This window comes from Pavona decussata, unplaced genomic scaffold (genome assembly GCF_977016875.1).
Source record: "Pavona decussata unplaced genomic scaffold, jaPavDecu1.1 SCAFFOLD_371, whole genome shotgun sequence".
In the NCBI taxonomy this organism is placed as follows: Eukaryota; Metazoa; Cnidaria; class Anthozoa; order Scleractinia; family Agariciidae; genus Pavona; species Pavona decussata.
The window spans coordinates 148,969-167,070 of NW_028145747.1; the positions used below are offsets into that span (position 1 = coordinate 148,969).

At 36.0% G+C, this 18,102-nt stretch overlaps 2 protein-coding genes across 2 annotated transcripts in view; one reads left to right on the plus strand and one right to left on the minus strand.

Moving 5' to 3' along the window:
- Positions 1-1,027: 1,027 nt before the first annotated feature.
- LOC146452321 (ceramide synthase 6-like) lies at positions 1,028-18,098 on the minus strand. The gene is made up of 10 exons (XM_085097995.1): positions 17,882-18,098; positions 14,264-14,497; positions 12,107-12,164; positions 11,802-11,852; positions 10,866-10,958; positions 9,584-9,712; positions 8,771-8,877; positions 7,982-8,069; positions 5,068-5,133; positions 1,028-4,645 (listed from the first exon to the last, which is right to left on the minus strand). Exons 1-10 carry the CDS (start codon positions 18,058-18,060, stop codon positions 4,541-4,543), a joined length of 1,110 nt encoding a protein of 369 aa, XP_084954121.1. The 5' UTR covers positions 18,061-18,098; the 3' UTR covers positions 1,028-4,540.
- Positions 17,608-18,102, plus strand: part of LOC146452322 (myosin regulatory light polypeptide 9-like) — a 48,562-nt gene continuing 48,067 nt past the window's right edge. Inside the window, exon 1 of the mRNA XM_085098003.1 lies at positions 17,608-17,623. The gene's annotated coding sequence lies outside the window, so the exon portion shown is untranslated. The remainder of the gene's footprint in view (positions 17,624-18,102) is intronic.

Below are 18,102 nucleotides of genomic sequence, written 5' to 3' on the forward strand. Positions count from 1 at the left end.
TGTTTTTATTTAATATTTTTCTTACTGAAAAAGCACTTGTAAATGGAGAACAGTCATGAGTATAGTTCAGAATTAATTATGTATATGTAAGACTATAAGCTTGGACATAATTTTGCTAATAAAAGATGTTGGAAAATTTATTCACAGCTATATATTATGTGTTTACAAACCTGTTCTTGTTAAAAATCAAACTGTATTTGTGAATGCAAAGATGTTCTCTTGGGGTAGGGGAGTTGAATTGGTCATTTTGTATGTGAGTGGGGAGAGGGGCAGGACATTTTTACAGAAGATGCAAATAGAAGAGCAGAAAGCTGGATCCCTAGGGAGGTGGGGTGCAGGAGAAATTGCAAAAAAGTCTGTAGTAATATTGTTAACTCAGGGTTCATATGGGTCATGGAAAACCTGGAAAGTCATGGAATTGTAGAATTTCATTTTCCAGGCCTGGAAAGTCATGAAATTTAGGTGTGGGTCATGGAAAGTCATGGAAAATGATGTTTATAAAAAAGTGCAAAATAAATTGGGTTTGTTTGCGAAGAAAATAGTAAAAACATACCCAAAATGAAAGATGATTTCCAACTTGGAGAAGACATGGAAAAGGTCACGGAATTTCAAAAGCTCAAAAGAGTACGAACCCTGTAACTTGCGCTTGCCCATTTTTGGGCTTCAAATCAGAATTGCTCAAAATGAGCTCCATATTGGAATACACAATGGATATCACATTTAACTTTTTGATGTAGAGGGTTGTATTCAAATAATCTACCCATTCACCCAAAGACCAAACCTACTGAGGCAGGGGCAGTACATGTCGTCTTGTATGTTCTAGAAATCAACCAAGCACTGACTCCTTTTCTATGAGTTGCTCAATACATGTTAAGGAAAAATTCTGTTTCTTTTCTTCCTTTTTGTCGTTTTATGTCAAAACAGGAACTATCGCTCCCTTGAATTCCAAAGACAAAATTAATACAGTACATGCTAAATTAAGGCACATTACATAACATTAACCGAAGCAAAAACTCACAACCATAGATCAGGGTTGCTTGTTTATTCAAAACGTTTCATTAAATAGTTTCTATCAGCACATAACAGAAATCGAACTTGCTAACATAAAGCCTGCTAAACATTACAACCTTGCTGTGTAACAAACTTGTGGTTTGACAATGCCACAATCCTTGACAGAATAAAAATAATCAATGATGAATTTGTGCACAAAGCAAAACGTGCCACTTTTCCATCACTAAAATGGGGAGTAGGGATGGTCTTCCTTTTTTTAATTTAATTCTCTGATGTTAAATCTTGGAAAGAATAACAAAAGGTATTACCCCGTCCCCCTCCAAAAAAAGCAATGATTACATCGTATACAAAGCAAAAACCCACCATTTTTCCATCTTTGAAATGGAGTGGTGGGGGGAGGGAGGTGGTCTTAATTTTTTGTTTGCTTTGTCCAAGATCGTAGAATGTTTAGGACCCTATCCTAAAGACTAATATTTTTTGTTGGGCAATGTCTTACTGTGCGTCCAACATTTATTTCACAACAAGTGTTTGAACTTTTAGCCAGGACTTATCAATGTCTTCAATTAAAACAGACTGCAAATGAGAAAGTTAATTTCCTCACAAAGTCAATTATGAACATTTCTAGAGCGGTTTTTAATCGACTGTATCAAGTGTCACAAAACCAAAACCAAAGTAATGATCACTCCGGCCGATAAGTACAAATGTATACAATGCAATCAATATTAACAGCAAATTCATATACCAGCATGATGTTAAAGGGACTATGTCATCCTGGGCACATACATGAAATTGTTGGCCCAACTTTTTCAAATACTATCGGAAAGTTCAGAAAGCTGTTTTCATGTTTGAGTCGGGTTCATCTTCGGAAAGTTTGCTGAATTTTTTATTTACAAACATTCTTTGGTAATCATTACAGAAACTGTTTGTTGTGATATTTTTGAAAGCTTTTGCAATGGTGGAAAAGCAATATCCCGCAACAAGTTGTATACAAATAATTAGTCTCAACCGGACTCTACTCTACTGTGCATGAGCCCCAGTTGACACAGTCCCTTTAAGCAGAGAAAAATGCATGCGAGCAAATCGCACATTGATTTTGGTTTGGCTTTCAACTGGCTGAGAAAGTGGCACAAGTCTTGAATCGCATAATGGTAAACTTAGCTTAACTAACGACTGCACCCACCTTCCCGACCTTAAATTAATCTGTTGATCAACACAGAATTTCTCTTCACAAAATCACTACCTTATCGAACATTCAGGTCTTGAGAATAAAGGAAGTGATCACTAAAGGCAAAATTTTGTGACGTTTGAACAAATTCTCTCGACTCATACCATATGGAATATATGTACAGAATGGTAATGAGAATGAACATGTTGATACTTGGGTAACCTTAGAGGGTATTCTCATTTTCTATCACATGAAGTTTAGAGATGAAAGAGTCAAACATTCTCAAAACACCCTCTACTATAATTTTTTTTGGATGCTTGAATGTAAGGGGATGTACAGTCAGAGTAATTTAGTGGGCATTTTAACCTAATATCATGTATTTGTCATTCAATTGAACACCACTCGACCAAGGCTTCAAACATTAAACTTCGAATATAAGGAGATCAATTAGGGTCATCCAAGGATAAAGACTGTTTTTGTGCAAAAACCAAGGAAACAACAGAAGAATAGACAGCCAGTATAATGTGTAGTACTTATTAATATTTATACTCCACTTTGAAGCGTAACAAAGGATCTAGCACCACAGTGAAAGGGGAAAGGCTTTGAACTCGATTATCAATAAGGGTTCTGCTGTCTGGTGAAAGAACAAAATAATGATAAACATGAGGGGGAGGGGAAGGGTTGAGGGGAGGAGTGGGATCTATGCAAAGGCTCCTTGAATTGTCAGGCAATCTATAACTTGGGAAGATTGCATGATAAGCTAAAAAAGAACTTCTGAAAACTTTCTAAACTTCAATGTCTAAATACCAGAAAAATTTTGAGGAAGAAAGTAACAAGGCTGTGAACAGTCTACAGTGATCACAATCAACAAATCACTCATGACAATCAAAAAAGTGCTACAATAACATCGAAGCTGAGAGAAAAAAATCATTTCTTTACGACTCACATAGATCCTTCAATGAACTTAAGAACGTGCACAGGAAATTATTCCATACACAAGAAATAAACTATAATGAGACTACAATGTCCTTGATTGATCTGATTTGACTTTCCTTTTACAACGGCCCTGTTCTTTGATCACCATAACCTTGAAGACTGGATCAAGAAGGTGAATAATTTTTTTTTCAGTCCTTAATTTAATTAGAATTGCAGTACAGAGGAAACACACTCAGGTTTCCTTGTCACTCAAGGTTTAATCTACTTTCAAACAACTCATCTTGAGTGGCTGCGGTTAAAACTTTTACAAACGCTGTAACATTCCAGTAGTCCTCGGTGGGACAATCATGTCAATAATAATATTACTATAATGTACTTTAAATATCGATCAGATGCAAATGTCAACGTCAAAAACATTTGAAACTTAACGTTGGGGGCGGGGATAAACTGGTAGCTGGCAGTCCCCTTCTCCATAGTCAAGACCGCAAAGATGGAAATTGGAAAAAAAAAGCTTGAGTGAGAGAACCAACAGGCTTCATTCCACTGCTTTCACATATGCTGGTCTGGCATCCTATCTGACAGAGGAGTGCGGCCTTGTTTTTTTTTAACAGTGGCTGGGTGTCAAGCCCAGCAAACCTGTCCAGGGAGAACTGGGAGAGAGGTTTTCCCATCCATTCTCCACTCTCTAGACTTTATTTGTGTTTGTTATTTCCTCACCCTCTCAACTACTGTGAAAAGAACTGCTAGCAGTCTACAGTTGAAGGACAAGGGAGCAGCAGGGGGTGGGAACCTTACAGAAAAGGAACTAGGATTGATAGTGGGAACCAAATGGCATTGTGAGATGAAACTAAGTGGGAGAAAAGAAGACAATTCAGCTGTGGCTGTTGCCAATGGAAGATTCAGTCCGCACTATCCCCACCCCCAAGACTATGAACAGCCTCTCCCTTGTCCTCAAACAGCACATGGTCACAAATTATTCCCTGCAGGGGAAGAAGGTATCCAATTTATTAAAGTAATATATGTACTACCTCACGTTTGGTTTTTTGTTGTTGTTTTTTTATTACTGGTATATAAGCTTTTCCCAACTGAAAAAGGACCTTGATGTGTAGAGATTTCTGCTGCAATTTTGCCCCAAAAGGGGATGATTAACAACTGTCACTGGCCTTTAAAAAGGTCAAAATCTTGCGCTCTCTTTGAAATAGGGTATGTTAAATCTTAAATTGCGTCTGAAGTGTCACAATGTTGCACCACTTGGCAACAATGCTTGGTGAAATAAGTGGCAAATAAAAAGCCATCTGTGCATGATAAAATGAAAAACACAGTCTAAATAGAACTCGAAAATGTTTGCAGCCTGTGTCTGATATGAGGAGAAGAATGAGACTTATCACAGTCTAAAGTGGAATCCTCCTTCACAAGCTAATGGAACTTTTACTGTTTCTTCTTGTTGTCCAGCAGGACACCATCTTGTTTATTCATGTCTGCTTTCTCTTCTTCCGGGCCTGATTCTTCATCACTGCGCACATCTCCCTCCACCTGGCAGAGAAAAAAAAGTATAAGTATTGAAAATTGGACAGTGTGAAATCCCAGCCTGGTGCAAATGGCTCACAAACAGCACTACAAGAAGTAATATATTAAACACGAGAAAGAGTGCTTCATCCAATTCCCAAACAGTGAGTGAGTTGAAAAACGAGGAGTGACTGATTTTTTTAACCAAAGGGTTCCCCTTTTAAATTTTGTTTTCATTGGTAAATCAAGGACTTTTGAGGAAGAAGTTGCTAAAAATTTATTTATTTATGGTTTGTGCTTCCTGGGAGAAAAACCCTAATATTTTCTTCCCGATATTGCGACAGCAATTTCATGTTACAAGAAACAGGTTCTTTGTCAAATATTTTGACCAAAACAAAGCAAAATTGCTGTGACATTGCCCCTTTAACAATAGTTTTTGTTCAACTTACCGTTCCTTTTATTATAAACTGCACAGCCATCTCTCCAATCTTATAAGACCAATAGAAGTGAAGAACCTGAAATGATTTGAAATTATGTTATTAAATGCTTTGTTTATAGAAAGGAAAAACAATACACCTAATGCAAAAATGGCTGACATTTTAATATTCTTTTGTCTGTATTCAAATTAGCCTCACTAGCCTCATCCAAGGAAAAATATTCTTTTGATTTTTGAACTCAAGAACGAGGCTAGTGAGGCTAATTTGAATGCAGACAAAAAAATATTAAGATGTCAGCCATTTTTGCATATGGTCTATTGGCTGCATAGTGCAGTGTACTATCACTAAAGAAAACATTTATTTATTTATTTATTTACTTATTTATTTATTTATTTATTTATTTATTTATTTATTTGTCTATTTACAGTCAAACCTTTGTAAGTGGTCACCCTCTGGGAATGGCTAAGTAACTGCTTAAAATAATTATTATTAATACAGGGGTCAATTCAATAAAACTTTTACACTTGTAATCTACAAGTCGGACCATTGTATTTACAAGCGCAGCCGGAGACGAGTTTAATAAAAATCGTTACAAGTCCAGGTTACAAATGTCCGACTTGTAATTACAGGTGTAGCGCTACACGTGTAAAATATGGTAAGAATTCAATTTAATAAAACTTTTACAAGAATCCGACTTGTATTTTTACAAGAGTCCAACTTGTAAATCACAAGTGCAAAACACAAGTCGCTTGTCACTTGTAAACACACTGAGTAAGACTTCAGAAAAACAAATTGTAGTGTAAAAACATGTCGTCTGTGAGAGAAAAGGAACTCGACGAGCTCCCCAGACGTGAGATAATCCGTCGACCTAGGAAGTTTGAGGAAAAACGGCTGTTTGAGGTCCAAAAAGCCAAGGGAATTTCGAGAGAAGTTTCGTCTCCCTGCCGACGCCTTTGGCCATCTTTTGGTATTAACAGTCCCGCGTTTGGAACAGAACGAGATGTAACCGAGCACTAACGGCAAGACAGCAACTTTCTCCACATCCTTGTAAAAATTCCTTCTATTTCGTAATGCACTGTTGTCATGGTATCTCCACATCAACAGTGTGGAATATCATTCATAGCGTTCTATGGCGTTCTTAAGAAAAGGTTCTATGCTCTACAGAAGGGAATGAGAGTGAGAAACATGAAAAGAGCTGCCGAGCTTATCAAGTGTGCTGTAATACTGCACAACCTCTGCATTCTGTTTAGTGATAACAGTGATGATCCTCTTGGCGATGCAAATCTCGACATTGACGACGATGAGCTAGATAACGACAACAGAGGAATAAGAGGACAGACAACAGCAGTTGCTACAGCACTTCCTATGAGTGCGAAAAATAATACCAATGACACTTCAAAACTTAAACTGTTTCAATATCATCAAAAGAGAACAGTCCACGACGAAATACGCCATATTTTTTGGAAGAGTCAAATTGATATGTCAATTGTATAAGTGTCGATATTCATTACATGTATTGTGCAAAAAGTGCACATCTACCTTACTAGGAAAAGAAAAAGAAACTGTAGGTCATAATTATGCTAGTTTAATTGGTAACCATGGTCTTATTTTAAAGATAAGTGCAAAAACCTTTCAAAGGTTGCAATTTACAGTTTTTCCACTCAATATTCAAAGTGATTTGATAATATTCAAAGTATTATAATATAAATGTAATAAGTTCAGCAACTGTCCAAACGATTACTGATATCGTCTTGTTAAATGCCATGGACGCTGTTTAATAAAATTATTTAATTGTCAAGATCTTTTCTCAGCCTTTTTATCTCTAATCTCAGCTCGATATTTTCCAGTTGGAGTTTTCTTTTTCTAAGGCGCAGTATGTCGTCTTCCGGATCTGCTGCCTTATTATGTGCAGTTGATGATATCCCCTTGGCCTTTCTAACTGATGGCAGAGCCTCACGTCTGATTTTTCTTGGCCTTTTGTTTTTAAGGCTGCCTGCTTGGGTAGCATTTTTGGTGAGCCGCCCCTGCCATTGCCAGTTTCAGCGGTAAAAACTTGAACTTCACTGACGCGTTGCCGTCTTCGTCACCGTCGACGAAAATGGCGCTAAAACTATCATTTTGTGGTCCCTCACAAGCTGGGCTAAAAGTAACTTTTGTTGCTTGGATAACATGCTCAACAATGGTCTCAAGAACATATAACTGAGAACGAAGGAAGGAGAACCGCATATATTGAAGGGACAGAAGAGATATTTAAATTTTGCATTCGAAAAAATACACATGTATTCAAACGGAGTTTACAATTGTAAGGCTACAATTGTAATTTACACTTGTATTCTGACTAGGGATACACGTGTAAATTCCAGTGTGGAAAATTCTTTTATTGAATCCTTGTATTTACAAGTCGGACTTTACACGTGTAAATTACACGTGTAAAAACTACAAATCTAATTTCTTTATTGAATTGACCCCAGGTTGATCGCTTAATACTGGTTGTACAGAATACACATCAAACAATAAAAAAAGCCATTTCATTTCATGTTTGGTAACTTAAAGTACAAATCATGCACAAAAGCGCCCACAAAATCACTTAGTTAAGAAATTACAAATGACAATAAAATGGTATGATGACAAAGGAGAACATGTATAAAAATTGACTTACAAAATTTTACCGCCAAGTTCCTACATGTACAGTCAGTTACATCCTCTTACAAAGAGACTATTTAAAACAGGTCAAGACGACAGAAACAGCTCCTTGGGACTTAATTAAGGGTGACTGTAACCATTTTATAGAGTTCAAAGTTACGGTAATCAAGGGAATTAATTTTCAGGACTTTGTTTTGTAACTGACTGCTTAATAGAGGGTGACCGCTTGATACAGTGCTGCTTAACACAGGTTCAGTTGTATTTATTTATTTTTGTGGATTACCTGCAAACATAACAGCAGTCCAACGAACCAAGGCCGGGAATTAAACCAACCACAATAATGATGACTGTAATATACTGTATGTATCACCCTGTATCAAAATGAAACGCCAGCAAGGTGTGATAAATCAACTTGCATTGATCATTAAACGAATGGAGCAAAGAAAGCAAAGAATTTATCAACTTATCAATCATACAGTCAATAATTCAACCAGTTACTCTCAATGAGAATCAGGGCCAGTTTGTTAGAAAACCGAATAATGCTAATCCACGATTAAAAGTTAACCAGAAAAGGCTTGCATTTTGCTCATTAAAAATGATAAAAATGCTAAAAATGGTAAAGAAAAGTCTATGCAAAACTTAGGGACAAAAATCTTTTGGACAAATTCTTATATATTAGTAAATATACTCAAAGCAAAGTTCACATTTACCTAGGATTTGCTTAATCGGGCTTTGAACAACTGGGTCTAGAAATGTAATAAACCTTCCATTCCAGTGTGAGTAAAGAAAATGAAGATGGAATCACAATCGTTAGCTCAACGCTATTGGCTACAATTGCTCATACCAGTTTACTTCAATTAACTACAATGATGGTAGCATACATATTTAGTCTGGTATAAGTAGGCCTAGTTTGACATGGCCAAGGACTTAAATTAAACATAATAACAATCACCTAAGTGTGGACAAATTGCTGACAGATGCCAGCATGACATGGATTTATTCTTGAAAGGGTTTTTAGCTGCACGCAAGCTAACATTTATGGCTTACACTGCTGTCATTCACTTAGACTTACCAGAATGGATAATAAACCAGCCTTGTAATGTTGAATACTACAGCAAAGACGATAAACATTATGTTGCAGGTAGCTTCCCATTTGGCATAGTTAAATACTTTTGCTGACTGTAAGACACAAAAAAAAAAACAATTATTGGACAAAAAAATCACTTTAAACAAGTAGTACAGGCAACACACTCCCGCAACTTGTTGTACAATTAGCATTGTATTAGAAATTGTGATAGTCTGTTGCACATATTACCACCTCCAAACATTAATTGAACAGTTTTAGACATTTATAAAACTACTCCGAGAAATTTTTCATTCTCATGAAACAAAACTTGGAAACATGTTCAGAAGCAACAGTTTCCATCCAGAAAGCAACAATGTTTTAGATCCGATTAAAAAATATGTCTACATGTACATGTACCTTATTTCAGCATAGCAAGATTTGCAAGGCAGGAATTAATAAAACCTTACAAATGACACAGATCCCTAAGACATTGTTCAAAACTCACTAATAATTCATAAGCCCAATGACCTATCAAACGGTCCATAAAACATCATGTGCAGTGGTTTTATATCAGATTAAACCTCCTCCTTATTAGTATGCGGTGTTTAATGTTTTTCTCGTATGCTAATTTCCAACGTTCACAAAAGCATCATTGTTATGAACTCTCCTGACACACGCTTTTCCAGGAATGTTTTTCGAAGCCCTTCAACAAACCTCGCAGCACGTGTTTTATTGAGTCTAAAACCACTCGCCGGAGCCTGGTTCTTTTCAATCCCAATAAAACACTGCTGCTTGCGTTTTAAACATTACAATACCTACCTCAAGAAATATATCTGCCAGGTCATGCAACAATACTATAACACAGCCAATGCGGAAGAAACCAGTATTATACGAGAACACCAACAACAACACTGTTACAATGTGGTGGACAACCATTTGCCAAAAATCCTACAAAACACAAAGTCAAAAAATGTAGTTATGCCTCCTAATGAAGAGATATTTTTGTGCAGGTTAAAACAAAAAAGGCTCAATGAACAAAAACAATCGCTCTGCACATGCGTTTTAAGGTTTGGTACATTTCTCTGCTGTCCTCTACAAAACAACAGGGAGTGTAAGCAATGACGACGGCGACAGCAACGACAACCCTGCATGTGCGTTTTACATTTTGGTACAGTTCTTTGTGGTCCTCTGCAAAACAACAACATGAAATGACCACATTTAAGGTTTTGTGGAGAAAATAAACGCACTACGGTGAATTTTTTCATTTTCTTTCTTAACTCGTATGCCACTCCTACCAATTTGGTTCCTGGATAGTTCACCATTTTTGTAAAAGTTGAGCAAGTTGTAATAATCGCGAAGTAGCATAAATGAAATAAAGATATATTTTCAGGTGACGTTTTCATTGCCGTTGCCGTCGAAATTGCTTAAGCTCCCCAATATTTGGTCAACTGCAGTGACATTCAGCTACCTGGTCTTGGAAAGATCTTTGCAATTTAATAGAAAAAAATGCTACCTCCTGGTATCTACACTCTATGATTTTTGGAATGTTTAAATAATTTAACACAGTTACAGACTCTAACATAAGCTACAGTTTGGAGGTACATGTACACCAAACGCATATATCGATCAGTGGCATTTTGTACTTCTAATTTTGATGTTTCCAAACACTTGAACAATTCAAGAACAAGGCTACTTTCTAGCCAACAGAATAGCAATTACAACCCTTTCTTCTTTTGTTTTTAACTAAATGTTCACCCAGAACTATTTTTTGCCATTTCCTAACCAACCATACCATACCAACTATATCATATGTTCTCAAACTCATTAACTACTGTGACCGTGGTTTGGTTATGTTCCTAATTACCATAAAATTTTGCCAACTTTAGCCTTGAATTTCTCCAAGAATTAATAATCATTTGAGAAGCCATATCAAACACTCGAAAGTGCATTTTGAGCATCAGATATCCAAACACTTTGAAGTCATTAACTCGGCTTTACCTCGTTTTTTCAACCTACTTCTCAGGGTTTGGAAATCTGATGAAACACGCTTTCTCATGTTTGATATATTACTTACAAAACAGATAGAACAAATAACACAAACCTTTCTTTTTACATCCACAAACAGGGAGATAATTAACGATAAGTAAAATCCTACTTCAAATAGGTAATAGTAAAATATTTCATCTGTGAGAGGCTGGCAAAGGAAGAAAGAAAGGAAAAAAAAAACAAATTAGTGAACAGCACACTATGAAAAAGTTTTGTTAAAATGATCCAACTGCTGATTAGTTTTCAAAACTGTTTGAACCATTAAAGCGTATGCAACAGCTGCTTAATAATGATGATGATGATGACGATGATAATAACAATAGCAGCATATCCACAGAGTGGCTCTTCATCTAATGTTTCCTGGACAAAATGGAATTTGGGAGTGTTTGTTTTTATGCAGAAAGGAAAGCCAGAGTACATGTCCCTAAAGAAAAAGCCTTGTCCAGAGCAAGGGCAAGAATCAACAACAAACACAACCTACATATGACATTAACTCTGGGAATTTAACCTCATAAAACTCCTTATTGACTCTTTGCCTTTGAAACTTAACTGAACACTGTATTAGTGGAAGGCAAGAGCTCTCACTATTACACCATCACAAGGAAGCTAGGGGTGCTTACCATTTACGCAAACCACCCGGATGGAAATTTTCGGCATAAATAGGAAATGATTTAACAAATGATATCAGTAGATGGACAACATTTAAAATGTATGAACATCAGCTGTAAATCCCAAAAGGAGCAATAAAAATGCATCGCTTTGACCAGAGACCCATAATTTCAGAAATACTACAAATGGAATGATGCGTACCATTTGATTTTCCAACAGGAATTTCCAGGTTTTCCATGTAAATGGTAAGCACCCTAATATTTACATGGAAAGCTTCTTGTCTGGCCAAACAAGAAAAAGCCTTCTTGGAAGCATTATTATAATGAATAAATATTATTTAATTAAAATACATGCAATTATTATTGGTGAAATGGAATCATACATGTATTCCATGACCAAGAAAGCAGAGTCTTAAATCCCAAAGCCAGGATTCCTAGAGAAGAAATAACAAAATAGATTTTTAATTAAACAATGTTATCAATATCCTTTGACAATCAAAGTGTTTTTAGCAAGACTAGAACAAGCACCTTTTTCGTAAACGGAAGGAAAGAAAAAACTGTGATTCTTGTGTTCGTGCTTACGCTTGACTGTCAAAACTGTTTTCATGGTGAAAAAAGCACTCTTCTGCCTGTACTTGTGCTTATGTTCCTACTGAAAAAAAAAAGGCTTAAAACAACAGCAACTTACCTTAAACAATACAACAAATCCATAAATGGTTGTCCCAAAATAAAAGACAAATCTCCAACTGTAAGATACAAGGGAACAACTTAGAACAATGCACATACTTATGACCACAATACAGACTCCAGTGCAAACAGACTAACAAAAAAGCTCCATTATATAAATTATATATTTAACCCATTGACTCCTACACCGACCAAAACCGGCCATCCCTCGCGCATGCTCCGCGCGTGAAACTCGATATGTTCTCCCTCCCCTCCTGGGGTTTTTTTCGTCCTGAAAAGGTCACAATAGCCAGTAGAATGATAAACCAATCAGAATCTGTCTTTTGTGCATATTTTAAGGCATTTTAGGGGGTAGGGGAGAGGATCCTTCTGAACCTACCGCATGGAGCTGAGCAAAATAACAAAATGGTGCCGCGCGTGAATCGGTCCTGAAGTTTCAAGACATGTTTTTTTCACCTTTTAAAGCAAGTACATCTTTTTTAAGCTCACAATGGAAAGGAATAACCGTGAACAATAATCTACTGCCAAAAAAGAGAACTTGGAGGCGTTAAAAAACAGCGAAAAGCCGTTTCCCGTTGTGATCTCCTTAATTTCCACACCGCTACCGAAATATGCCTCAAAAGTGAAAACCAAACCGCGGGCTTCAAAAGGAGTTTATAAGACCAGGACAATGGTGACAACACGGTAAATGATGTTTTCCGATGTTGATTTGCTTTTTACAAATAGTTTAAGTGATGATTTGAATCAGAATTCTGTAACTTCTGTAATTTTCATCGCAAACGTGCCCGAATTTACTGCGAGTGATCGCCTTGTACAAACACGGAGCGTCTTCAAATTTTACATGCGTGTTTGCACGCACGCAAAAAAACTGAAAGTTTTTTGCCTCTAATAGCAAATGTATTGTTTATTTATGTATTTTTTTTATTATTTATGTATTTTTTTTTTTATGTACTTATTTATTTATGTATAAAGCTTTTTGTTGATTTTTGTGTCTTTGTCAATTCATATATTCGTTTGAGAAGCGACAGATGCGTAATCAAGGACAATTTGCATAAGCGGGTTGAAATTTGACACGCCAAAGGTCTTCATCAACATGCCGTGAATTTTAGCAATTTTTGCGTTCAAGTGTGTTTTTCATTAAATGATTAATCGGTAACCATATTATTTTACGTCGGAAAACATTTTTTTAATCATTCCAGTTTAATATGCAGTTAATTTTGGAAGCCAAGAATATTTATTTATCTACTGCGCAATTCATCAAGTAAAACCGCTCTTGGAAAAAGGTAATTTATGCGAAACCATGGAAACACGACAGGAGTCAAAGGGTTAATAGCCACATTCAATTTCAGGCCCACAGCATTATTAGAAAAAAAAAAACAGTTTGTAGAAGTCAAATTTTCAACTTTTTACTCAAGTTAATCAAGTTAACTGAGTGTTTTGCAGCAAAACTTACATGTAAGTCATGGGGAAGTGTAAGTTCATATCTCTTTGAAATTCATTTAACAGCAAATTCAACCAGTTTACAAGTTCTGAAGACAAATGAGCCTTCTTTTTTTTTTTTTGTACTGCAAGGATGTTGTGCCTGAACTCATCAGATATTTCAAAAGGATGGATGGACAATGGCTGATGGCAGACTTTTCTTTCCATTACTGTACTTATTTTTTATAAATATGACAGACAGCTGATAAACTGGATGATGCGCACGTCAAAATTGAGCTGAATATTTAAGGACGGTGCCTTCTAGTACAGGCGTATATTTGTGCATTATATGGCTATAAAGCAGATCTTAGTAAGGTCTTTTGGAATCCAAAAAGAAAGTTGGGGTAACCGCACATTTTTTACCGACAACAATAATTCTAAAAAGCTCAAAAATACATACATGTAACAATGTAGGCTTCTTTTTTTTTCAAAATCAAAGCTTAGTTATCTCTGAAAAATGTGCGAGTACCCCTAATTCTCTTTTTGGATCCCAACAACCCTTGCTGAGATCTGCTTTTTCGGCATAGTCATTAACCACACAAAAAATCTTTGTTTTAGTAGACACCATCCCAAGATGTGCAAAACATATAAAGGACACACTATCTTTAAAACATGCACGAATGACTCCTTAGTTCAAGCCACTTTGAGTAAACTACTGGTAACTTATGAATGTTTGTACCTGCTTTCAGTAGCTTTCCTCATAAGAGAAGGTTTTGACTGCTGTCTGCGATTTTTGAACCATCTCTTGACTTCACGTGTAGTCCAGCCAAGCTGTTTTGACAGTCCTTCAACTCTCTCAGCATTTGGTGACTTACTAATTGTTTGGTAAACCTTCTCACAGAACGTGTTGGGGACAAAAACTGTAGGTTTTTCTTTTACGCCGAGATATCGTGCAAGTGGGGCAGCAATAAACCTGACAAAGACAATAATGATAATGATAATGATAATGATAATGATAATGATAATGATGACATGAGGTTGTCAAAATGTCATGTAATGTTTTCTCACTAATTTTCCTTTTAAAATGTTTCTCAAAATCGATCTTGATAAAAAGACAAGTACAAACACAATAGCTTTCCTGTCACTTTGATCCTTTAAAAGAGATTGTGCTATGTGTTGGTCAAAGCTGCTCAAAGCATGCTCTAACATGAAATCGCTCTTAGAGCAGCGGGAGAAATATGAAATGGCTTCTCTGAGGAGGAATAAACTGCAATCAGTGATTTCTCCAAAATACATCTTGGCCATATTTTTCAAGTTACAATTCATTTACATCCTAACCATGTGCAGCAAAAGAGGGTTGATTCTAGATTCAAGTAGGGCTATTGTTAACAAAATTGAACCATCGTTTTAACATGTCTATTGATACAAATATGTTTTTCAGTCATTCAAAGTGACGCTAAAAGATAGGTGACACTACCTCTCTTAAGTCCCAGTAGGCACCAGTAGCTAATTTCTCTAGAGAACAAAATCCCTACTTTGTCAAGCACACAGGTCATCAAAAGTTAGGAAATTATCTTTAAGGATAAAAAAATTCTCTTAATAAGTAGCTTAACAAATATATGGAGAACAGTAATGAGAAAGTGTACTCTGATATTGGGAATTGAAGGATTAACAGATTTCAGATTTTTTTTTATTTATGCACTATTTCAATAGTTTACTACAAAAGGAAATTGCAGTACATCACAAAAGTAACATAAAGACAACATTAAATTACATAAATCATCAGAGTTAAATGTGCACAGTGACCAAAGGAGTTTAGGCTTTCAAGTTGGTCACTGCCACATGTAGCTAACTGGCGTATAACGTGCAAGAGTGCATAAAATCATACTACAATTTTTAAATTAAAATACAATAGAAATGAGGGCAGAGAAATCAAGTAATGGACTTGTGCAAAAGGGTTCATTTGCTGACCTGGTTTTGAATTTGAACTCCCTTCAAATCATCTCTCCTTTGGCATACAGACTTATTACGATTTAGAAAACATGGATCAGCATAATGTATCTCTTGACCTTATAAATTACATTCAAAGAACTAGCCTGTGACATTTTCACAAATACAACAAGTCAGTGATGTGAAACAGGGATTATTTCTAAAGTGGAAACTTTGTAACCCAATGTTATTTCATGAATCACATTTTCTTTTGTTATTCAACATCCTTTATTTAACTTACATCCTTCATGAATATTAAACTACCTGAAACGAGGGATTTATACAGATAAATCCCTCATTTACATTAGCAGTACTGCGAGAAACGCACACATCAGGTTGCTTCTATTGTTCTCCGTTTCTCACCTAAGTGTGACGGTACTAATTAGCCGGCGTTTGTCCCCTTGAAGAAAGGAATAATTTCATGAAATAAGTCAGATAAATACCTCGAACGTCGGTATTAATCCATATACATCCCTCGGGCCTACGGCCCTCGGGATGTACATGGATTAATACCTCCGTTCTCGGTATTTATCTCTTACATATTTGATCTAGAACACATTATTGTAAACTTCACTTATTGTTTTGCATGATATACACGCCTGGCATCATCTTGCTCACAGCTTAGTCTAACTCCAACCTTTAAAGCTCACTTTGTACAGAATATGAACTATAATATTGTAATGATTGTTTGCCACACTTGTATTTTATTTGGGATCTCAGAGTATTTTTTAGTTTTTTTTTTTTTTCACAGTTTGGTCCAAGATTGATTTGTTCGTTAACTTCAGGTTTACACTGTTATGTAAACTGTCAAGAATCCAATCACCAATAAAGTAAACACTTCATGAATCCAAATAAGTTCTTATGAATCTATACGCAGTAACCTTTGCAAATCCAGAAACTTTTCATCTAGTGTAAACGTAGTCTGGGAGACCCATGGTGCGATGTTTCCTAACTACAGATTGAAAAAAGGATTGTAGAAACCAGGCTCTCAACCAAGTACCTTTTGATCACAAATGTATTTCAATAACCAAACAACCAAAGGGCTTCTAAAAAATGATACAAGTCTTTTCCAAAGATATTTAAATTCTGTATTTGTTAAAGTTCCCTTTGTGTGATTCATGTTTACTTTGATGATATTATTTCCACAAAATTAGTAATCAACTAAAAAAAATTTCTTTCAATTTTCTTAGCCTGACTGATAGCATTTTAGTGAGAAGGTATGACATAAGATGTAACATGTTTGGTTTATTTGTAAACTCTGGAGTATCAAGTAATTGTCAAACAAACAGGTGATGTGCAGAGCCGTAATTTCAACTGTAAGACTGTCTCAGTATACCAGCTAATTCTCTCAACATGAATAAAGAAAGGCTGGGAAAACAGTGAAGAGAAATGATACTTTGATATTCAAAAAGAATCTTTACATCTTCACAGTGGGAAATCTAAACTAAAGAGATAAACTCAGCAAGAAACAAATCAATGTTTTTTTCACTTTTGCAGGTAAAAAAATTTGTCACCAGGTGTTGTGGGCAGAAAGCAAAAATAATCTGATGTTTATCAACAGAAGAGACATTACTGCAAAATAACATACATTTGATCTTCAATTTTACTGCTTTGAAATCCTTTCTTCTTTGAACAAAAGTGAGAAGAGAACAGGTGTTTTGTAGGATATTGCCTTTGTTTTCGGTTTTTCTGGGTCAGAAAATCATGCAAATTTTAAAAAATTCACATTTAATACGGTCACACCTATTGCTCGGAAGGTTTATTGAAATTAACGCTTTCTGCGATTGCCAAAAACGAGCGAAATACCTTCTGGCGTTTTTTTTAGGATAATGCTAAGCTCAAGTACATTTGATAATTGATATTTAACGCGTGAAGATAGAGTAAGCAAATGCGGAAAAAACGTGCAGATTTGAGATTGTAAATGTTATGTAGGTTTGATGTTTGATTTCCTGACAGCTAAATAAAGAATCTGCTAACTTGGAAAGCGTTAGTATTTAACTGAACTTGAGCTCACAAAAAGATGAAAAAAAAAAACATCTCTCATGATTTAAGTGTGTTTTTACACGCTTTAAATGCAAAAGATTATTCAGCTTTAAGCTCTCATCGTTTGGTTTAAGCTTATACCCCATGCCAGGTGAAGTGGTTCCTTTGATCGAGTGAATATTTGCTTGGACAAGTTACAGAATAAATTTTGATTTGCAAGATAGTAAAAAACCTAAAGTGTAACATCAATTTTTGGATCTTTGAAATAGACAGAGCTCGTTAAAAGCTTTTTCAGTTAAAAAGCCGGCTATATGTGATTCACAACGAGAGGTCAACCATATAGTACGGTACAGTAAGCTTACAGCACGCTCCACACTTTCCTCACCTTTCAAAAAGAACTCGCAAAACGATTAGCACAATTGCCACAGGAAAGCACAGATACAGCTCTCCAACTTGAGCCCACTTCAGTTTCTTCGCTTCTTCTAAGCCCTGCCAAGTAGAGTTTTCAGGAAGCCAGAAGTCAGCATCCCAAAACCACGACCTCCATGCTTCAAGTGCCGCCATTACAGAACAACCCAATAAAATGATACAAGTCCCACAACACTC

Coding starts and splice junctions, on each gene's coding strand:
- LOC146452321 (XM_085097995.1), bottom strand. CDS start 18,060: ATGGCGGCACTTGAAGCATGGAGGTCGTGGTTTTGGGATGCTGACTTC. Junction 12,165..14,263: donor AGGAAAGCTACTGAAAGCAG/GTACAAACATTC, acceptor TGTATCTTACAG/TTGGAGATTTGTCTTTTATT. Junction 9,713..10,865: donor TTGTGGATGTAAAAAGAAAG/GTTTGTGTTATT, acceptor TGTGTTTTGTAG/GATTTTTGGCAAATGGTTGT.